Source organism: Pseudophryne corroboree, chromosome 9 (assembly GCF_028390025.1).
Source record: "Pseudophryne corroboree isolate aPseCor3 chromosome 9, aPseCor3.hap2, whole genome shotgun sequence".
NCBI classification, from domain to species: domain Eukaryota; kingdom Metazoa; phylum Chordata; class Amphibia; order Anura; family Myobatrachidae; genus Pseudophryne; species Pseudophryne corroboree.
The window spans coordinates 455011391-455034540 of NC_086452.1; the positions used below are offsets into that span (position 1 = coordinate 455011391).

At 49.6% G+C, this 23150-nt stretch overlaps 1 protein-coding gene across 2 annotated transcripts in view; it reads right to left on the reverse strand.

Moving 5' to 3' along the window:
- The window catches only part of TPRA1 (transmembrane protein adipocyte associated 1), a 38436-nt gene extending 23805 nt beyond the window's left edge, over positions 1-14631 (reverse strand). Inside the window, exons 1-2 of one of the 2 annotated variants that reach the window (XM_063941216.1) lie at positions 14243-14631; positions 10052-10256 (exon numbers count right to left, since the gene is read on the reverse strand). In XM_063941216.1, coding sequence (XP_063797286.1) covers positions 10052-10256; positions 14243-14468 — 431 coding nt within the window. In that variant the 5' untranslated portion in view covers positions 14469-14631. The remainder of the gene's footprint in view (positions 1-10051; positions 10257-14242) is intronic. The other variant, XM_063941217.1, reaches the window with a different exon arrangement.
- Positions 14632-23150: the final 8519 nt, after the last annotated feature.

A 23150-nucleotide genomic window follows, 5' to 3' on the forward strand; every position in this document is an offset into this window, starting at 1 on the left:
GTGACAGAACACGGGGGGGTGACAGAACACGGGGGGGTGACACAGTGACAGAACACGGGGGTGTGACACGGTGACAGAACACGGGGGTGTGACAGAACACGGGGGGGTGACACAGTGACAGAACACGGGGGTGTGACACAGTGACAGAACACGGGGGTGTGACACGGTGACAGAACACGGGGGTGTGACACGGTGACAGAACACGGGGGTGTGACACGGTGACAGAACACGGGGGTGTGACACGGTGACAGAACACGGGGGGGTGACACGGTGACAGAACACGGGGGGGTGACACGGTGACAGAACACAGTGGGGGTGACACGGTGACAGAACACAGTGGGGGTGACACGGTGACAGAACACAGTGGGGGTGACACGGTGACAGAACACAGTGGGGGTGACACGGTGACAGAACACGGGGGGTGACACGGTGACAGAACACGGGGGGTGACAGTGACAGAACACCATGGGGGTGACACGGTGAGGGTTTGGTACAGCGAGAGCTAAAGATCTCTCCCCCCAACCTAAAAACAGTCTGACGCCACTGTCCGCACACACGAATACACACACACACTCTCACATATATACACACACACACACTCTCTCTCACTCACTTTTCCCAGTAACTTACTGATCTGGCTGGCAGTGGCAGGAAGGATGGATCTGTAGCAGTCTGGCTCTTGTCCCGTGTAGCTCCGCCCCCTGAAGTTCCGTGTAGCCCCGCCTCTTCATTGGCACGTAGCCCCGCCCCTTCATCGGCATGTAGCCCCGCCCCCTTTTCGGCTGAACACAGCCGTTGTCACTGGGGAGTCTGGAGGCGGGAGGAGGAGGCTGCTACAACGCAGCAGCAGCAGGGGAGAGAGGCGCCGCTGGCAGCTTGGAGGTACTGCAGTGCAGAGCAATGACAAGCAGCTCAGCTGGTCGGGCCGCTTGTCATTGCTTGCTGGTGGGAGGCAGTGGGCCGGGCAGGATCGGTTTGCGGCCCGCATCCGGCCCGCGGGCCGTATTTTGCCCACCCCTAGTTTAGAAGCTGGATTGTGTATAAGGATAAAAAACACTGAATTATGAATAATTAGGTCTCTGTTTTATCAAAGTACTATACGAATGTGTGTTCTATCTAGATCATCACTAGCTATGTATGTAAATGAACAATACGCAATATGGGGTATATTCAATTAAGGTTGGATCCATTCCAACATGCATTTGTCGGAATGGATCCGAATAAAAATGCTCGGGACTGAATAGGTCGGAACCCCATCCGACCTGAAAAAGTCAAAAACTGCCGTCTTTTCGACAAGACGGAAGTTTCAACCTTAATTGAATATACCCCTATATGTCCATTAAGAATCCTAATAAGAATTAAAAAGTCATCATTGTACTCTAAGGGGTGTATTCAATTGTCAGAAAGACGTCAGTTTCCGACCTGTTCAATTTACCTGCCATTTTTCAGGCAAGTCGGCAATTCCGACTTGTCGGAAAACACGTGGATCGGCAGAATAGCCGCGGAACCGAGCGTTTGTCGGAAACGTGGCCAAATCAGACAGGTTTTAGCCCCATTTCCAACAATGTCAATCCAACTTTAAAAACAGTCGGAATGGCATTGTCGGATCCTTTCCGTCGGAAAGGATCAGACGAGCATTGAATACACCCCTAAATAAAAGAGAAAAATACAGCGGAACAGTAAATCCAAACATACTATACACTACTTATTTTACAAAATACATTCTATTCTAAAGTCACATTCTATTTCATTTTACATAGAGTATGAACACACATCATTTGGTTCTCATTCTTGTATTGCTCACTGGGGTGTAATGAGACAAATAAGTATCTCCTGAATATTTCCTATCCCAGTCATCCAGTCTTTTATAAGCAAATTAAAGTAGATATTTGTGCAAGACACAACTCTGGGATGAGTGTACACCTTGTTCATTAGAATGACAAATGCACAAACATCCCACAGTTGTGTCACTGAATTAAATACGTTAAAAATAAAATTTAAAAAACCCAGAACTTTAAAATCATATCCATGTTCATTTGTACAGAGATTAACTGGCTATATACTTTTACAGTTTTTACCAGGGGTGAGAATTGCAAAAGCTGAAAACATACCTGTCGCATACACAAAACTGCTCAATGGGGTCGATTCTATTCGGCAACTTAAGAATAGCGCCGGGAATTAGCTCCCGACGCTATTCAATACAGCTCCAGTTAAATCGGCGATGTCCCGTTCTCGCCGCAAAACAGGTTGAATTGTCGGGAGAACGGGCATTCTCCGACTTAACTCCCCGGCGCGAGGCTGATTGCCGACAGAATCAGCCTCACGCCGGCCGCGAGGAAGCACTTTTCTCGGGTTTCTTCTCTCATCCCCCGGGGATGAGAGAAGAATTCCCGACAATTGCGGGTCACTAGCAGCTGAATTGAGTAGCGTCGGGAGCCAATTCTATTCTTAAGTTGCCGAATAGAATCGACCCCATTATGTAGGTATTGGAAGCGCGTGTAAATATACGGTTGCATTTGCAGATTATTACAGCCATATAATATTGTTGTGTTTTTTATGCATCTTTGATTTTTATAAACATGACGCAATCTTAAGCTGAGTACACACTATTAGATATTGGCCCAAATATATTAAGCCTTAAAAAGTGATTCGGTGGAGACGAATAAATCCATTTGGGCCATTGTATGATATATACTACCGATGCGAATCGGAAAGGTACAGTATATTGTGTACACCGTAAGGTGTGTACCGCCGGTCACTGAATCATCTCAGTGGATGTGCTGCACGTCCAATGGGACGATTCCGTGGCCAAGCGACTGCAGCATGTAACGATGCATCCCAGCGGATTGTGTAGTGCGTATGGAAGATGTGATATAGCGTTACACTGCGACACTGGCTCGCCATGCTGCACGGTGTGTACCTAGATTTACACTCTTTTTAAAATAACATTTAAATGAATTCTGAATATTAAATTGTTACAAACGGCACTAACATTTGTTCACGTGCGTTTTTACATTTGTTGTGTATTATCTTTTTAAACATTAAGAGGCAATAGGCCATAAAAACCCTCACTAGTAGAAGTCATTTTCCGCACATGATACAGGGCGAGAAAAAACAACAAAAAAAAACTCCCACATTTTAAAGGGTTAAAAAATAAATAAATAAGAATTTACTCACCGGTAATTCTATTTCTCGTAGTCCGTAGTGGATGCTGGGAACTCCGAAAGGACCATGGGGAATAGCGGGCTCCGAAGGAGGCTGGGCACTCTAGAAAGATTTATGACTACCTGGTGTGCACTGGCTCCTCCCACTATGACCCTCCTCCAAGCCTCAGTTAGGACACTGTGCCCGGACGAGCTGACATAATAAGGAAGGATTTTGAATCCCGGGTAAGACTCATACCAGCCACACCAATCACACCGTACAACTCGTGATACTCTATCCAGTTTGACAGTATGAAAACAACTGTGCCTCTCAACAGATGGCTCAACAATAACCCGATTTAGTTAACAATAACTATGTACAAGTATTGCAGATAAACCGCACTTGGGATGGGCGCCCAGCATCCACTACGGACTACGAGAAATAGAATTACCGGTGAGTAAATTCTTATTTTCTCTGACGTCCTAGTGGATGCTGGGAACTCCGAAAGGACCATGGGGATTATACCAAAGCTCCCCAACGGGCGGGAGTGCGCGGATGACTCTGCAGCACCGAATGAGAGAACCCCAGGTCCTCCTCAGCCAGGGTATCAAATTTGTAGAATTTTGCAAACGTGTTTGCCCCTGACCAAGTAGCTGCTCGGCAAAGTTGTAAAGCCGAGACCCCTCGGGCAGCCGCCCAAGATGAGCCCACCTTCCTTGTGGAATGGGCATTGACAGATTTTGGCTGTGGCAGGCCTGCCACAGAATGTGCAAGCTGAATTGTACTACAAATCCAACGAGCAATAGTCTGCTTAGAAGCAGGAGCACCCAGCTTGTTGGGTGCATACAGAACAAACAGCGAGTCAGACTTTCTGACTCTAGCCGTCCTGGAAACATATATTTTCAGGGCCCTGACAACGTCTAGCAACTTGGAGTCCTCCAAGTCCTTAGTAGCCGCAGGCACAATAGGCTGGTTCAGGTGAAACGCTGATACCACCTTAGGGAGAAACTGGGGATGAGTCCTCAATTCTGCCCTATCCATATGGAAAATCAGATAAGGGCTTTTACATGATAAAGCCGCCAATTCTGATACTCGCCTGGCCGAAGCCAAGGCCAATAACATGACCACTTTCCACGTGAGATATTTCAGATCCACGGTTTTTAGTGGCTCAAACCAATGTGATTTCAAGAAATTCAACACCACGTTGAGATCCCAAGGTGCCACAGGAGGCACAAACGGGGGCTGAATATGCAGCACTCCTTTTACAAATGTCTGAACTTCAGGTACTGAAGCTAATTCTTTTTGAAAGAAAAAAAATCGACAAAGCAGAGATCTGTACTTTAATGGATCCCAGTTTTAGGCCCATATTCACTCCTGCTTGCAGGAAAAGCAGAAATCGACCTAGTTGAAATTCCTCTGTTGGGGCCTTTTCGGCCTCACACCATGCAACATATTTCCGCCATATGCGGTGATGATTTGCTGTAACCTCTTTCCTGGCTTTAATAAGCGTAGGAATGACTTCCTCCGGAATGCCCTTTTCCCTCAGGATCCGCCATGCCGTCAAACGCCGCCGCGGTAAGTCTTGGAACAGACAGGGTCCCTGCTGTAGCAGGTCTTGTCTGAGCGGCAGAGGCCACGGGTCCTCTGAGATCATCTCTTGAAGTTCCGGGTACCACGCTCGTCTTGGCCAATCCGGAACCACGAGAATTGTGTTTACTCCTCGCTTTCTTATTATTCTCAATACCTTTGGTATGAGAGGCAGAGGAGGGAACACATAAACTGACTGGTACACCCACGGTGTCACTAGAGCGTCCACAGCTATCGCCTGAGGGTCTCTTGACCTGGCGCAATACCGGTCTAGTTTTTTGTTTAGGCGGGACGCCATCATGTCCACCTGTGGACGATCCCACTGATTTACAATCATTTGGAAGACTTCTGGATGAAGTCCCCACTCTCCCGGGTGGAGGTCGTGCCTGCTGAGAAAGTCTGCTTCCCAGTTGTCCACTCCCGGAATGAACACTGCTGACAGTGCTAGTACATGATTTTCCACCCAACGGAGAATTCTTGTGGCTTCTGCCATTGCCATCCTGCTTTGTGTGTCGCCCTGTCGATTTACATGGGCGTCTGCCGTGATGTTGTCTGACTGGATCAGCACCGGCTGGTGTAGGAGCAGGTATTTTTCTTGACTTAGGGCATTGTACATGGCCCTTAGTTCCAGAATATTTATGTGAAGGGAAGTCTCCTGACTTGACCATAGTCCTTGGAAGTTTCTTCCCCTAGTGACTGCCCCCCAGCCTCGAAGGCTGGCATCCGTGGTCACCAGGACCCAGTCCTGTATTCCGAATCTGCGGCCCTCCAGAAGATGAGCACTGTGCAGCCACCACAGAAGAGACACCCTGGTTCTTGAAGACAGGGTTATTAAGCGATGCATCTGAAGATGCGATCCGGACCATTTGTCCAACAGGTCCCACTGAAAGATTCTGGCATGGAACCTGCCGAATGGAATTGCCTCGTAAGAGGCTACCATCTTTCCCAGGACCCGCGTGCTGTGATGCACCGATACCTGTTTTGGTTTCAGGAGGTCTCTGACTAGAGAAGACAACTCCCTGGCTTTCTCCTCCGGGAGAAACACTTTTTTCTGGACTGTGTCCAGAATCATACCCAGGAACAGTAGACGTGTAGTCGGAACCAGCTGTGACTTTGGGATATTCAGAATCCAGCCGTGCTGGCGCAGCACTTCCTGAGATAGTGCTACTCCCACCAACAACTGTTCCTTGGACCGTGCCTTTATTAGGAGATCGTCCAAGTACGGGATAATTAAAAGTCCCTTTTTTCGAAGGAGTATCATCATTTCTGCCATAACCTTGGTAAATACCCTCGGTGCCGTGGAGAGTCCAAACGGCAGCGTCTGGAATTGGTAATGGCAATCCTGTACCACAAATCTGAGGTACTCCTGGTGAGGATGGTAAATGGGGACATGCAGGTAAGCATCCTTGATGTCCAGGGATACCATGTAATCCCCCTCGTCCAGGCTTGCAATAACCGCCCTGAGCGATTCCATCTTGAACTTGAATTTTTTTATGTATGTGTTCAAGGATTTCAAATTTAAAATGGGTCTCACCGAACCGTCCGGTTTCGGCACCACAAATAGTGTGGAATAGTAACCCCGGCCTTGTTGAAGTAGGCGTACCTTGACTATCACCTGCTGGGAATACAGCTTGTGAATTGCCGCAAGCACCACCTCCCTGTCTGAGGGAGTAATCGGCAAGGCAGATTTTAGGAACCGGTGGGGTGGAGACGCCTCGAATTCCAGTTTGTACCCCTGAGATACTATTTAAAGGATCCAGGGATCCACCTGTGAGCGAGCCCACTGATCGCTGAAATTCTTGAGGCGGCCCCCCACCGTACCTGGCTCCGCCTGTGGAGCCCCACCGTCATGCGACGGACTTGGAAGAAGAAGCGGGGGAGGACTTTTGCTCCTGGGAACCTGCTGTTTGTTGCAGCCTTCTTCCCCTACCTCTGCCTCTAGACAGAAAAGACCCGCCTTTTCCACGCTTGTTTTTCTGGGTCCGAAAGGACTGAACCTGATAAAACGGCGCCTTCTTAGGCTGTGAGGGGACATGGGGTAAAAATGCTGACTTCCCAGACGTTGCTGTGGAAACTAGGTCCGAGAGACCATCCCCAAATAATTCCTCACCCTTATAAGGCAAAACTTCCATGTGCCTTTTGGAATCTGCATCTCCTGTCCACTGGCGAGTCCATAAGCCTCTCCTAGCAGAAATGGTCAATGCACTTACTTTAGATGCCAGCCGGCAGATTTCCCTCTGTGCATCTCTCATATATAAGACTGAGTCTTTGATATGGTCAATTGTTAGCAGAATCGTGTCTCTGTCTAATGTGTCAATATTTTCTGACAGTTTATCTGACCACGCAGCGGCAGCACTGCACATCCATGCTGACGCAATAGCTGGTCTAAGTATAATGCCTGAGTGTGTATATACAGACTTCAGGATCGCCTCCTGCTTTCTATCAGCAGGCTCCTTTAGGGCGGCCGTATCCTGAGACGGTAGTGCCACCTTTTTAGACAAACGTGTGAGCGCTTTATCCACCCTAGGAGGTGTTTCCCAACGTGACCTATCCTCTGGCGGGAAAGGGAACGCCATTAGTACCTTCTTAGGAATTACCAATTTTTTATCAGGGGAAGCCCACGCTTCTTCACACACTTCATTTAATTCATCTGACGGGGGAAAAACTACGGGTAGTTTTTTCTCCCCAAACATAATACCCTTCTTTGTGGTACCTGGATGTAAATCAGAAATGTTTAACACCTCTTTCATTGCCTCAATCATGCAGTGAATGGCCTTAATGGGCATTAGATTCGACTCATCGTCGTCGACACTGGTGTCAGTATCAGTGTCGACATCTGCGTCTGCAAACTGAGGTAGCGGGCGTTTTAGAGCCCCTGACGACCTTTGAGCCACCTGGACAGGCACGAGCTGAGAACCCGGTTGTCCCACATTTGGCATGTTGTCAAATTTCTTATGTAAGGAGTCAATATGTGCACTCATTTCTTTCCATAAGCTCATCCACTCAGGTGTCTGCCCCCCAGAAGGTGACATCCCTTCTAAAGGCATCTGCTCCGCCTCCACATCATTATCCTCATCAAACATGTCGACACAGCCGTACCGACACACCGCACACACACAGGGAATGCTCTAATAGAGGACAGGACCCACAAAAGCCCCTTTGGGGGACAGAGTGAGAGTATGCCAGCACACACCAGAGCGCTATATAAGGCAGGGACTAACTGAGTTATGTCCCCTATAGCTGCTTTTTCTATATAAATATATATACTGCGCCTAAATTTAATGCCCCCCCCTCTCTTTTTTACCCTTTTCTGTAGTGTAGTCTGCAGGGGAGAGCCAGGGAGCTTCCTTCCAGCGGAGCTGTGAGGGAAAAATGTCGCCAGTGTGCTGAGGGAGATAGCTCCGCCCCTTTTCCGCGGACTACTCTCCCGCTTTTTTGTGGAATCTGGCAGGGGTAATTACCACATATATAGCCTCTGGGGCTATATATTGTGGTATTTTTGCCAGCCAAGGTGTTTTTATTGCTGCTCAGGGCGCCCCCTCCCCCAGCGCCCTGCACCCTCAGTGACCGGAGTGTGAAGTGTGTATGAGGAGCAATGGCGCACAGCTGCAGTGCTGTGCGCTACCTTGGTGAAGACTGATGTCTTCTGCCGCCGATTTTCCAGACCTCTTCTTGCTTCTGGCTCTGTAAGGGGGGCGGCGGCGCGGCTCCGGGACCGAACACCAAGGACTGGGCCTGCGGTCGATCCCTCTGGAGCTAATGGTGTCCAGTAGCCTAAGAAGCCCAATCCGGCTGCAAGCAGGCGAGTTCGCTTCTTCTCCCCTTAGTCCCTCGCTGCAGTGAGCCTGTTGCCAGCAGGTCTCACTGAAAATAAAAAACCTAAATCTATACTTTCTTTCTAAGGGCTCAGGAGAGCCCCTAGTGTGCATCCAACCTCGGCCGGGCACAAAATCTAACTAACTGAGGCTTGGAGGAGGGTCATAGTGGGAGGAGCCAGTGCACACCAGGTAGTCAAGTCTTTCTAGAGTGCCCAGCCTCCTTCGGAGCCCGCTATTCCCCATAGTCCTTTCGGAGTTCCCAGCATCCACTAGGACGTCAGAGAATAAAAAGGGTCTGGTAACCGCTATTCAAAAGGTTAGTACATAGGGGTTAAATCAAACTGTATCGCTGCAGCGGCAGCGATCGCAGTCTGAATCCCTTTGTGGAGTGCGCATGCGCACCCAGGGCGGGAGGGGGCGTGGCAACGGCATTAGAATGATGTTGGCAAGGCGCGGACCGTTGCAGGGGCGGGCCGTCGCCTGCCAGCGTGTAGGAGCTGCGCAGGCCGGGAGCTCTCAACAGGTGCCAAAGCATCGCGGCCATGTGATGCTTTTGCACCCTTGCGGGGGAGGCAGGGCCTGACATGTGGGGCGGACTAGCCATGTGCTGGACGTCCCCCACGCATGGCAGAGTAAGTGATAGCAGATGTGTACATTTAGCGCCTCTACGATCAGATCTGAATCACCCCCATAATGTAGAAGTGCCTGGAATACAGTTTATGTTCCGTTGGTTATGAATATGATCTCCTCATTTCTTGGCATATAGCGGCCTTCAGTGCTTTGAAGGTTCTTGGTGGATATGTGTAGACCTCGGTGTCAGGAGACCCCGTTGGCTGTATAGAGGCCTCTCATGAAGCGGAGGGTGGATTGTTTTCTGCCCAGTAATGAAAACTCTACTTGGTAACGAAGCAAGACCAATGAGAGTGAGCTTTGTGCGGAGATTGCAGTGATAACGCCGAAAATGTGTCGCCGAGTGATGCCAAATTTCAGAAATCCACTACAAATGTGTATCACAGGTGAAGGCCTCCGTCTGGACGATCAAAACCTATTGAAAATGACCTGTATTCCCTGCACTTCTAGATCATGTACTAACGTCTTGAATACCATTTACCGTGCCTTTGTGGTTACCCTTTAAAATGTCGGAATTTTTTTTTTTTTCTGGCTCACCCTGTATACGGATATAATCACTCGATAAAGGACCTTTGTCTCTGCACCCAGTCACTAATGAGAATTACATGTGAGCGTCACCTTTTTATTACTACATCAATGCTAACAAACCATTCCATAGCCAAAGATAAAGATTAACTATTTCAATGCTGCCAGGACATAACCTATTTATGGCTAAACTACTAATGGAAACATGCCAGGAGCATATCAATAAATATATAATGAAAAGACAGTTCCTATATAGGTGTAGGGTGCAATTCTATTTCCTATTATGATATTACATAGCCTTAGTTGTTTAGAACCGAAGATCCCCCCCACTCCCCCCCTTGACAAACCCATAAGCAGGGAGCGAGATCCGTACTTGGAACTCCCGATGTCTTCGTACAGGATAACCAGGCAGAAGTGTGGCACGGAGATGTTGGTGGCATTGCCAGCGGCAGACGTCGGGAGCATAGATGAAGTCGGGAAGGCAGTGACGGGTAAGGAGGTAACGTTGAAGAGTAAACTGCTGGGAGCCTCCGTAGACATCCTGTGTGTGATCTGTGCAGGACACAAAGGACAAGAGAGAGTCACAAGCCTCGTTTCCTGCTGAGGCCGCAGCACAACCAGGAGATAACGCCACCAATTCCCCTTCTGGGAATAACTAATACCAACTCTGTGCCACAAACATTGCAGCGGTGGCAGTGCTAATAATACTACACGCAATATGGAAGCCGAACACTCAACGCCTCGTGCCTGAACAGAAAAAGCACTTCACATAAATAGGGACGACAAACGTTTTTTTCCCCCATAGCGCTGCAAAACGTTAGTACTGTATTTGCATTGCCCTGTAGCTGGTGCCCTAAATATGCCCCCTAAGTGGTGCCAGGATTGGAAACAATCGAAGTTTAAAAAAAACAACTTTTTTGGGGGATTAAAACAGTTTGGTTTTTTGCATTAATGTTTTAATTAAAAAAAATGTAATCATATTACAAACCTTGAACATGTTTTAATGCTTTCTAACATTAATAATGTTATTCGGCCTTGATTTGATTTATTTTACAGATTTCAATAAAACCAATTATTACTGCTTATTATTCCTATTACATCTGAATATATGTAGATACACTAAACATATTAATACACAAAGGACACTTATAGGCCCTACACACTGGCCGATATGTTAGAAAGATATGAACGATCTCGTTCATAAATGAACGAGAACTCGTTCATATCTTTCAGTGTGGAGGCTCCAGCGATGAACGATGCGCGGCCCCGGCCTCGTTCATCGCTGGTCCCCCGTCGGCTGTGCATGCAGGCCAATATGGACGATCTCGTCCATATTTGCCTGCACTTCAATGCAGCCGGGTGACAGGGGGAGTGAAGAAACTTCACTGCCCCCCCCCCCCCCCCGCCGGCGGGTCGCTCGTCGGGCAGCTCGGCGGCGGGTCGGCCAGTGTGTAGGGCCCATTAGAGGTAGAAATCATTGAAAACAAGAACAAGTTTATGTTAAGCATTAGTCCTACTTATTACAATTGAATAAATCTGAACCCACTCTGCGTCATCTGCAGGTGCTAGTGTTCATGTCATGTGCTAATTAGCAAACACACTGCACCATTTGGAACAAACACTGCAAATGCGAGATACAGTGAGAGGACAGGAAGGAGGGGAGAGTAAGTCTGCAGCAATGATAAAGGTATAAGAATACACAGTCTATGACAGAGGTTCTCAAACTCAGTCCTCGGGAGCCCACACAGTGCATGTTTTGCAGGTAACCCAGTAGGTGCACAGGTGTATTAATTACTCACTGACACATTTTAAAAGGTCCACAGGTGGTGCCAATTATTTCACTTGCGATTCTGTGAGGAGACCTGCAAAACATGCACCGTGTGGGGTCCTGAGGAACGAGTTTGAGAACCTCTGGTCTATGATATGGGACCTGCAGGGCACAAGTCTGACTCAGGCTGAAAGTGAAAGATCTTCGAGAATGAAAATAACCTCTGTAGCCAAGAAACAAGAATTTCTTTATCTACAAACAAAAGAAAACAGCAACAATGTAAAAGTAATACTAAAATGCTTCTATCATCTCAAAATAATTCTAGTTACTTTAACGATGGAAACAGATCTGTTTATTACGTAGTATATTACAGCAATATGCCGCTGTATACATCTCACTGGAACTGAAAGCAAAAGGACAGCCCCACACTGGCCTCCCCATGTAATACCCCCCAGCCTTGCACTGCCCTTCTCCTGTATAATACCCCCAGCCTCCCGCACTGCCCTTCTCCTGTATAATACCCCCAGCCTCCCGCACTGCCCTTCTCCTGTATAATACCCCCAGCCTCCCGCACTGCCCTTCTCCTGTATAATACCCCCAGCCTCCCGCACTGCCCTTCTCCTGTATAATACCCCCAGCCTCCCGCACTGCCCTTCTCCTGTATAATACCCCCAGCCTCCCGCACTGCCCTTCTCCTGTATAATACCCCCAGCCTCGCACTGCCCATCTCCTGTATAATACCCCACAGCCTCACACTGCCCTTCTCCTGTATAATACCCCGAAGCCTCACACTGCCCTTCTCCTGTATAATACCCCCAGCCTCCCGCACTGCCCTTCTCCTGTATAATACCACCAGCCTCCCGCACTGCCCTTCTCCTGTATAATACCCCACAGCCTCACACTGCCCTTCTCCTGTATAATACCCCGAAGCCTCACACTGCCCTTCTCCTGTATAATACCCCCAGCCTCCCGCACTACCCTTCTCCTGTATAATACCCCGAAGCCTCACACTGCCCTTCTCCTGTATAATACCCCGAAGCCTCACACTGCCCTTCTCCTGTATAATACCCCCAGCCTCCCGCACTGCCCTTCTCCTGTATAATACCCCCAGCCTCCCGCACTGCCCTTCTCCTGTATAATACCCCCCAGCCTCACACTGCCCTTCTCCTGTATAATACCCCGAAGCCTCACACTGCCCTTCTCCTGTATAATACCCCCAGCCTCCCGCACTACCCTTCTCCTGTATAATACCCCCAGCCTTCCGCACTGCCCTTCTCCTGTATAATACCCCCCAGCCTCGCACTGCCCTTCTCCTGTATAATACCCCCCAGCCTCGCACTGCCCTTCTCCTGTATAATACCCCCCAGCCTCGCACTGCCCTTCTCCTGTATAATACCCCCCAGCCTCGCACTGCCCTTCTCCTGTATTAAATACCCCCCAGCCTCGCACTGCCCTTCTCCTGTATAATACCCCCAGCCTCGCACTGCCCTTCTCCTGTATAATACCCCCAGCCTCGCACTGCCCTTCTCTTGTATAATACCCCCAGCCTCGCACTGCCCTTCTCCTGTATAATACCCCCAGCCTCCCGCACTGCCCTTCTCCTGTATAATACCCCCAGCCTCACACTGCCCTTCTCCTGTATAATACCCCGAAGCCTCACACTGCCCTTCTCCTGTATAATACCCCCCAGCCTCCCGCACTGCCCTTCTCCTGTATAATACCCCGAAGCCTCACACTGCCCTTCTCCTGTATAATACCCCGAAGCCTCACACTGCCCTTCTCCTGTATAATACCCCCAGCCTCCCGCACTGCCCTTCTCCTGTATAATACCCCCAGCCTCCCGCACTGCCCTTCTCCTGTATAATACCCCCAGCCTCCCGCACTGCCCTTCTCCTGTATAATACCCCCCAGCCTCACACTGCCCTTCTCCTGTATAATACCCCGAAGCCTCACACTGCCCTTCTCCTGTATAATACCCCCAGCCTCCCGCACTACCCTTCTCCTGTATAATACCCCCAGCCTTCCGCACTGCCCTTCTCCTGTATAATACCCCCCAGCCTCGCACTGCCCTTCTCCTGTATAATACCCCCCAGCCTCGCACTGCCCTTCTCCTGTATAATACCCCCCAGCCTCGCACTGCCCTTCTCCTGTATAATACCCCCCAGCCTCGCACTGCCCTTCTCCTGTATAATACCCCCCAGCCTCGCACTGCCCTTCTCCTGTATAATACCCCCCAGCCTCGCACTGCCCTTCTCCTGTATTAAATACCCCCCAGCCTCGCACTGCCCTTCTCCTGTATAATACCCCCAGCCTCACACTGCCCTTCTCCTGTATAATACCCCCAGCCTCGCACTGCCCTTCTCTTGTATAATACCCCCAGCCTCGCACTGCCCTTCTTCTGTATAATACCCCCAGCCTCCCGCACTGCCCTTCTCCTGTATAATACCCCTAGCCTCACACTGCCCTTCTCCTGTATAATACCCACAGCCTCGCACTGCCCTTCTCCTGTATAATACCCCCCAGCCTCACACTGCCCTTCTCCTGTATAATACCCCCAGCCTCACACTGCCCTTCTCCTGTATAATACCCCCCAGCCTCGCACTGCCCTTCTCCTGTATAATACCCCCCAGCCTCACACTGCCCTTCTCCTGTATAATACCCCGAAGCCTCACACTGCCCTTCTCCTGTATAATACCCCCAGCCTCCCGCACCGCTCAGTGCCCTGATCACTGTATGGTTGCTGCACATTCTCCACTCACCACCCGCTCACCTGTCACCGATCTCTGTGTCACCCCGGAGCCCGCAGCCCCCTCCCGCCAGCTAATAGGAGGATCTCCAGTCCCGCTCCTGCTCGGTGCTCTGCTGCGACTCCTGAGTCCTGACAGTGCCTGGCTGCCGAGTACCGAGCTATGGATCCAACGGCCGCTTCCGGATTGCAGTCTCCGAGTCCGGGCTCCCGTAACACGTGACCTGCCCTGTCCCTCAGCCAAATACATTACATGCTCAGTGTGCGACCAGTACACACTGTCCGCGCACTCTGACTGCGTCACACGCACAGCACCGACTCCGAGGACCCCGATGCAGGCTGCCTCGCTGATGCCTGATCCGGGACAGTCTCCGCTGTGACATCCTGCGCCACTGATTCACACCCAGCGGGTATACAGCCGCCCTGAGTAGCCGGGGGGGGGGGGGGGGGGGGGGTCACATCCGTCAGGTGTGCAGGAGGAAACTACAGCTCCCGGCATGCAACGCTGTGACTGCAGCCCCAGCGCATGCGCAGTTCTGTCACTATATTAACACTGTATCAAGGGGTCATTATAACTCATTTTGAGCACGCTGTTTGAAAAAAAAAAAAAATTCTATTTCATGTAGAATTTTTTCCCTATTGTTTTACTACAATGGCGCCATCTAGTGACCAGTGCCCATAATTGACATGACATTTGTGTTTTTGCTTTCAACTTTGATATATTAGAGGTGGGTCACACTGACGATAGCCTACATACAGTATACCAATAGCCTGCATTAGGGACTCCCATCAACTGGATTCATGTCCGTTTGAATGCGAGGCCTATAGTTCTGTAATGGCTGCCTGGTCGTTGGCCTCAGGGAGGCCATGGACACTCGGGGCCCTTTCATGTGACATCTTCGTACCAATATCCTATCTGTCTGACCATTTCACGCTTATATTATGGGGGGTGAGGGCAGGCAGTACTGGGGGCAGTGCTGAGGGTCTGGAGGGGCAAGGGTAGATAGAAGTTTGGGCAATACTGGGGGAAAGGAGGGGGTTGGGAACAGGCAATAGTGGGGCAGTGATGGGGGTAGGGAGAGGGTTAATGGTGGATAGCAGCTGGGATGTTGGATGGTGTTATGGGCACTGTGGAGGTATATATATATAGTGCACTGTGTGGGCATGAAGAGTGTATAATGGGCACTGTGCGGTGTGTACCGTCTGGGTATGAAGGGTATTATAGGCACTGTGTGGGTATGTATGCTGGGCACTGTGTGGGTATGGAGGGTATTATAGGAACTGTGGGGTGTGTATGCTGGGCACTGTGTGAGTATGAAGAGTATTATAGGCACTGTGTGGGTATGTATGCTGGGCACTGTGTGGGTATGGAGGGCATTATAGGAACTGAGGGGTGTGTATGCTGGGCACTGTGTGGGTATGGAGGGTATTATAGGAACTGAGGGGTATGTATGCTGGGCACTGTGTGGGTATGGAGGGTATTATAGGCACTGAGGGGTGTGTATGCTGGGCACTGTGTGGGTATGGAGGGTATTATAGGAACTGAGGGATATGTATGCTGGGCACTGTGTGGGTATGAAGGGTATTATAGGCACTGTGTGGGTAGGTATGCTGGGCACTGTGTGGGTATGGATGGTATTATAGGATCTGTGGGGTGTGTATGCTGGGCACTGTGTGGGTATGAAGGGTATTATAGGCACTGTGTGGGTATGTATGCTGGGCACTGTGTGGGTATGGAGGGTATTATAGGAACTGAGGGGTGTGTATGCTGGGCACTGTGTGGGTATGGAGGGTATTATAGGAACTGAGGGGTATGTATGCTGGGCACTGTGTGGGTATGGAGGATATTATAGTCACTGAAGGACGTGTATGCTGGGCACTATGTGGGTATGGAGGGTATTATAGGAACTGAGGAGTATGTATGCTGGGCACTGTGTTGGTATTATAGGCACTGTGGGGTATGTATGCTGGGCACTGTGTGGGTATGGAAGGTATTATAGGCACTGAGGGGTGTGTATGCTGGGCACTGTGTGGGTATGGAGGGTATTATAGGAACTGAGGGGTATGTATGCTGGGCACTGTGTGGGTATTATAGGCACTGTGAGGTATGTATGCTGGGCACTGTGTGGGTATGGAGGGTATTATAGGCACGGAGGGGTGTGTATGCTGGGCACTGTGTGGGTATGGAGGGTATTATAGGCACGGAGGGGTATGTATGCTGGGCACTGTGTGGGTATTATAGGCACTGTGGGGTATGTATGCTGGGCACTGTGTGGTTATGGAGGGTATTATGGGCACTATGGGGTGTGTATGCTGGGCACTGTGTGGGTATTATAGGCACTGTGGGGTGTGTATGCTGGGCACTGTGTGGGTATGGAGGGTATTATAGGCACTGAGGGGTGTGTATGCTGGGCACTGTGTGGGTATGGAGGGTATTATAGGCACTGAGGGGTGTGTATGCTGGGCACTGTGTGGGTATGGAGGGTATTATAGGAACTGAGGGGTGTGTATGCTGGGCAATGTGTGGGTATGGAGGGTATTATAGGAACTGAGGGGTATGTATGCTGGGCACTGTGTGGGTATGGAGGGTATTATAGGCACTGAGGGGTGTGTATGCTGGGCACTGTGTGGGTATGGAGGGTATTATAGGAACTGAGGGGTATGTATGCTGGGCACTGTGTGGGTATGGAGGGTATTATAGTCACTGAAGGAGGTGTATGCTGGGCACTGTGTGGGTATGGAGGGTATTATAGGAACTGAGGAGTATGTATGCTGGGTACTGTGTTGGTATTATAGGCACTGTGGGGTATGTATGCTGGGCACTGTGTGGGTATGGAGGGTATTATAGGCACTGAGGGGTGTGTATGCTGGGCACTGTGTGGGTATGGAGGGTATTATAGGAACTGAGGGGTATGTATGCTGGGCACTGTGTGGGTATTATAGGCACTGTGGGGTATGTATGCTGGGCACTGTGTGGGTATGGAGGGTATTATAGGCACGGAGGGGTGTGTATGCTGGGCACTGTGTGGGTATGGAGGGTATTATAGGCACGGAGGGGTATGTATGCTGGGCACTGTGTGGGTATTATAGGCACTGTGGGGTATGTATGCTGGGCACTGTGTGGTTATGGAGGGTATTATGGGCACTGTGGGGTGTGTATGCTGGGCACTGTGTGGGTATTATAGGCACTGTGGGGTGTGTATGCTGGGCACTGTGTGGGTATGGAGGGTATTATAGGCACTGAGGGGTGTGTATGATGGGCACTGTGTGGGTATGGAGGGTATTATAGGCACGGAGGGGTGTGTATGCTGGGCACTGTGTGGGTATGGAGGGTATTATAGGAACTGAGGGGTGTGTATGCTGGGCAATGTGTGGGTATGGAGGGTATTATAGGAACTGAGGGGTGTGTATGCTGGGCAATGTGTGGGTATGGAGGGTATTATAGGCACGGAGGGGTGTGTATGCTGGGCACTGTGTGGGTATGGAGGGTATTATAGGCACGGAGGGGTATGTATGCTGGGCACTGTGTGGGTATTATAGGCACTCTGGGGTATGTATGCTGGGCACTGTGTGGTTATGGAGGGTATTATGGGCACTGTGGGGTGTGTATGCTGGGTACTGTGTGGGTATTATAGACACTGTGGGGTGTGTATGCTGGGCACTGTGTGGGTATGGAGGGTATTATAGGCACTGTGGGGTGTGTATGCTGGGCACTGTGTGGGTATGGAGGGTATTATAGGCACAGAGGGGTGTGTATGCTGGGCACTGTGTGGGTATGGAGGGTATTATAGGAACTGAGGGGTGTGTATGCTGGGCACTGTGTGGGTATGGAGGGTATTATAGGCACTGAGGGCTGTGTATGCTGGGCACTGTGTGGGTATGGAGGGTATTATAGGAACTGAGGGGTGTGTATGCTGGGCACTGTGTGGGTATGGAGGGTATTATAGGCACTGTGGGGTGTGTATGCTGGGCACTGTGTGGGTATGGAGGGTATTATAGGCACTGTGGGGTGTGTATGCTGGGCAGTGTGGGTATGGAGGGTATTATAGGCACGGAGGGGTGTGCATGCTGGGCACTGTGTGGGTATGGAGGGTATTATAGGCACGGAGGGGTGTGTATGCTGGGCACTGTGTGGGTATGGAGGGTATTATAGGCACGGAGGGGTGTGCATGCTGGGCACTGTGTGGGTATGGAGGGTATTATAGGAACTGAGGGGTGTTTATGCTGGGCACTGTGTGGGTATGGAGGGTATTATAGGCACTGAGGGGTGTGCATGCTGGGCACTGTGTGGGTATGGAGGGTATTATAGGCACTGAGGGTTGTGTATGCTGGGCACTGTGTGGGTATGGAGGGTATTATAGGCACTGTGGGGTGTGTATGCTGGGCACTGTGTGGGTATGGAGGGTATTATAGGAACTGAGGGGTATGTATGCTGGGCACTGTGTGGGTATGGAGGGTATTATAGGCACTGAGGGGTGTGTATGCTGGGCACTGTGTGGGTATGGAGGGTATTATAGGCACGGAGGGGTGTGCATGCTGGGCACTGTGTGGGTATGGAGGGTATTATAGGAACTGAGGGGTGTGTATGCTGGGCACTGTGTGTGTATGGAGGGTATTATAGGCACGGAGGGGTGTGTATGCTGGGCACTGTGTGGGTATGGAGGGTATTATAGGCACGGAGGGGTGTGCATGCTGGGCAGTGTGGGTATGGAGGGTATTATAGGCACTGTGGGGTGTGTATGCTGGGCAGTGTGGGTATGGAGGGTATTATAGGCACGGAGGGGTGTGCATGCTGGGCACTGTGTGGGTATGGAGGGTATTATAGGAACTGAGGGGTGTGTATGCTGGGCACTGTGTGGGTATGGAGGGTATTATAGGCACGGAGGGGTGTGCATGCTGGGCACTGTGTGGGTATGGAGGGTATTATAGGAACTGAGGGGTGTGTATGCTGGGCCCTGTGTGGGTATGGAGGGTATTATAGGCACGGAGGGGTGTGTATGCTGGGCACTGTGTGGGTATGGAGGGTATTATAGGCACGGAGGTGTGTGCATGCTGGGCACTGTGCGGGTATGGAGGGTATTATAGGAACTGAGGGGTGTGTATGCTGGGCACTGTGTGGGTATGGAGGGTATTATAGGCACTGAGGGGTGTGCATGCTGGGCACTGTGTGGTTATGGAGGGTATTATAGGCACTGAGGGTGTGCATGCTGGGCACTGTGTGGGTATGGAGGGTATTATAGGAACTGAGGGGTGTGTATGCTGGGCACTGTGTGGGTATGGAGGGTATTATAGGCACTGAGGGGTGTGCATGCTGGGCACTGTGTGGGTATGGAGGGTATTATAGGCACGGAGGGGTGTGCATGCTGGGCACTGTGTGGGTATGGAGGGTATTATAGGAACTGAGGGGTGTGTATGCTGGGCACTGTGTGGGTATGGAGGGTATTATAGGAACTGAGGGGTGTGTATGCTGGGCACTGTGTGGGTATGGAGGGTATTATAGGAACTGAGGGGTGTGTATGCTGGGCACTGTGTGGGTATGGAGGGTATTATAGGCACTGAGGGGTGTGCATGCTGGGCACTGTGTGGGTATGGAGGGTATTATAGGCACGGAGGGGTGTGCATGCTGGGCACTGTGTGGGTATGGAGGGTATTATAGGAACTGAGGGGTGTGTATGCTGGGCACTGTGTGGGTATGGAGGGTATTATAGGAACTGAGGGGTGTGTATGCTGGGCACTGTGTGGGTATGGAGGGTATTATAGGCACGGAGGGGTGTGCATGCTGGGCACTGTGTGGGTTTGGAGGGTATTATAGGCACTGAGGGGTGTGTATGCTGGGCACTGTGTGGGTATGGAGGGTATTATAGGCACGGAGGGGTGTGCATGCTGGGCACTGTGTGGGTATGGAGGGTATTATAGGCACAGAGGGGTGTGTATGCTGGGCACTGTGTGAGTATGGAGGGTATTATAGGCACTGTGGGGGGGGGGGTGTACATATGGTGTGCACGGTGTGGGTATGAAGGATATATAAGGAGTACTATGTGGATATGGAGGGTGTTATGGGTACTGTGGGGGTGTAGTTATGCAGGGCACCATGTGGGTGTGGGCGATGGATATGTTGTACACTGTGGGTATGGAGGGTATATATATATATATATATTAGTGCTGGGCAACGATTAACATTTTTAATCGCAATTAATCGTATTGTTAGCCGACTAAAGTCAATAAATAATTCAAAAGTGGTGTATTGCGCACTTTTAGTACTTCTATATGAACAACAGTGCAATAACATTAAACAACACTGCAATAACATTTGGTTTGCAGTTTTTCCCTTAACACAGTTGCATTTAAAAAAACGTTAAAAATAAAATAATATGTTTTCTGAGAATCTAAATCTGTTTTCTTTCCCAGATTTTTGTTCCCACCAGATTGGACAGATATATTTTAGGTGTGTAACCTATTTACTCCTCTGCACACAAGGTTATTTACATTTTCAGATGATAAAGAAACTCTCTTCTTCTGTACAATATGACCAGCAGGAGAAAACAACCTTTCACAGGGTACTGATGTTGCAGGTGTGGCCAAGTACTTCTGTGCAATGGAGGCCAGCCTGCTGTGTGAGCCTGCATGTTTGGACCACCACTCTAATGGACAGGACTCTGTACTGATGGTGGGCTCCGCTCTGAATCGACGCACACTGGGGGTAATTCCAAGTTGATCACAGCAGGAAATTTTTTAGCAGTTGGGCAAAACCATGTGCACTGCAGGGGAGGCAGATATAACATGTGCAGAGAGAGTTAGATTTGGGTGTGGTGAGTTCAATCCGCAATCTTAATTGCAGTGTAACAATAAAGCAGCCAGTATTTACCCTGCACAGAAACAAAATAACCCACCCAAATCTAACTCTCTCTGCACATGTTATATCTGCCTCCCCTGCAGTGCACATGGTTTTGCCCAACTGCTAACAAAGTTCCTGCTGCATCAACTCAGAATTACCCCCCATGTTCTCAACTGAATCTTCCTCCTGTTCAGAATCAGACTGATGAAGCAGCCAATAGGGCTAACTTTTTATTTGGTGGCTCTGATGTTGTTGCTTCCACAGGTTTCTCTGCAACAAACCTCTGTTCCTTTAGTAAGTTGGTGACTAAGGCCCACACCTCACCCCTCTCAGCTCTGGGTATACACTTGAGGTCCTTGAATCTAGGGTCCAATGCGGTAGCAATCTTCAGATATGCAATGTTGGCATTTTCTTTGCGTGTCTCCAGGTCTGTTCTGAATGTAGACTTAAATTTGACCACGTAGGCTGGGTCATCATCTGAACTCTCCATGACCCGAGAGAGATGGCAAAAAGCAGGCAGAACCACAGAGCATGAAACATACTTTTCTCCTCCCAGAAGTTCAGTCACATACCTGCAACAGCAAAAAAAAAATCAAACCCATTTCTTTGGGTACAGGAGAATGCTGGTGGTCAGAAGACCGACAGCGGCATCCTGGAATCCAGATACCCAAAAGTCCCCGGTAAGTATACTAACCCTCCCTACCCTTAACCCTCCCTGCATAGTGCCTAACCCAAAAAGTCCGCTGGTGCTGCCTAACCCTAACTCTCCCTCCATGCAGCCAAACCCTAACCCTCCCTGCTCCCTACTAACCCTCCCTGCTCCCTACCCACCACCAGTAAGTGCCTAAACCTACCTAACTACATCCCATTCATGCTATATTTTTTACAGAAAGGACAGTGGAAAAATGAAATATATGAAGTATGTAAAATATACCTGCAGGGCTCCAGTAGCGTTTCCAACCTCTGCAGTTTGTCCATTTCAGCTGTAGTTGGCATGGCAATCTTGGTGTTGTGTGTGGTGAGGACATCCCTCAGTGGCTGTTCATTTCTACAGACACTTTTTATCATGTCCAGAGTCGAATTCCATCTGGTTGTAATATCTTGTATAAGTGACTCCTTCTTTTGTCTATGTTGAATTTGTTGTTTTTCTAATTCTGCAGCACTTGCTGGACTGTGTTTAAAGTGGCCAACAACTTATCTGCATTTGGCCAGGACATTGTCAGACGCACTGTTCTGCAGAGACACTGTGACAGAACGCTGGAGACTGTGCGCAGTGCAGGGGATATGTTCAAAAGGCAGGTGTCTTGCAGCAGCAATCATATTTCTTGCACTATCTGTGCTAAGTGTGCCGACTTTGGGGGTAATTCCAAGTTGATCGCAGCAGGAATTTTTTTAGCAGTTGGGCAAAACCATGTGCACTGCAGGGGAGGCAGATATAACATGTGCAGAGAGAGTTAGATTTGGGTGTGGTGTGTTCAATCTGCAATCTAAATTGCAGTGTAAAAATAAAGCAGCCAGTATTTACCCTGCACAGAAACAAAATAACCCACCCAAATCTAACTCTTTCTGCACATGTTATATCTGCCTCCCTGCAGTGCACATGGTTTTGCCCAACTGCTAAAAGAATTCCTGCTGCGATCAACTTGGAATTACCCCCCATGTGCACTGCAGGGGAGGCAGATTTCACATGTGCAGAGAGAGTTAGATTTGGGTGTGGTGTATTCAATCTGCAATCTAATTTGCAGTGTAAAAATAAAGCAGCCAGTATTTACCCTGCACAGAAATAAAATAACCCACCCAAATCTAACTCTTTCTGCACATGTTATATCTACCTCCCCTGCAGTGCACATGGTTTTGCCCAACTGCTAAAAAAATTCCTGCTGCGATCAACTTGGAATTACCCCCTTTATCTGAAATGTTCCACTCCTGTGCAACATGAATAAAATGTTCAGCGCACATTTCAGCAAAATGTCTCTCTTCTGTTTTTATTACAGTCCGAGCATGTGAATGTAGCTCCCACTGTTCATCAATATAATGCACTGTAACTCCGAGGTAATTATGGTTACCCAGCGATGTCCAGTAATCTCCAGTGAGAGC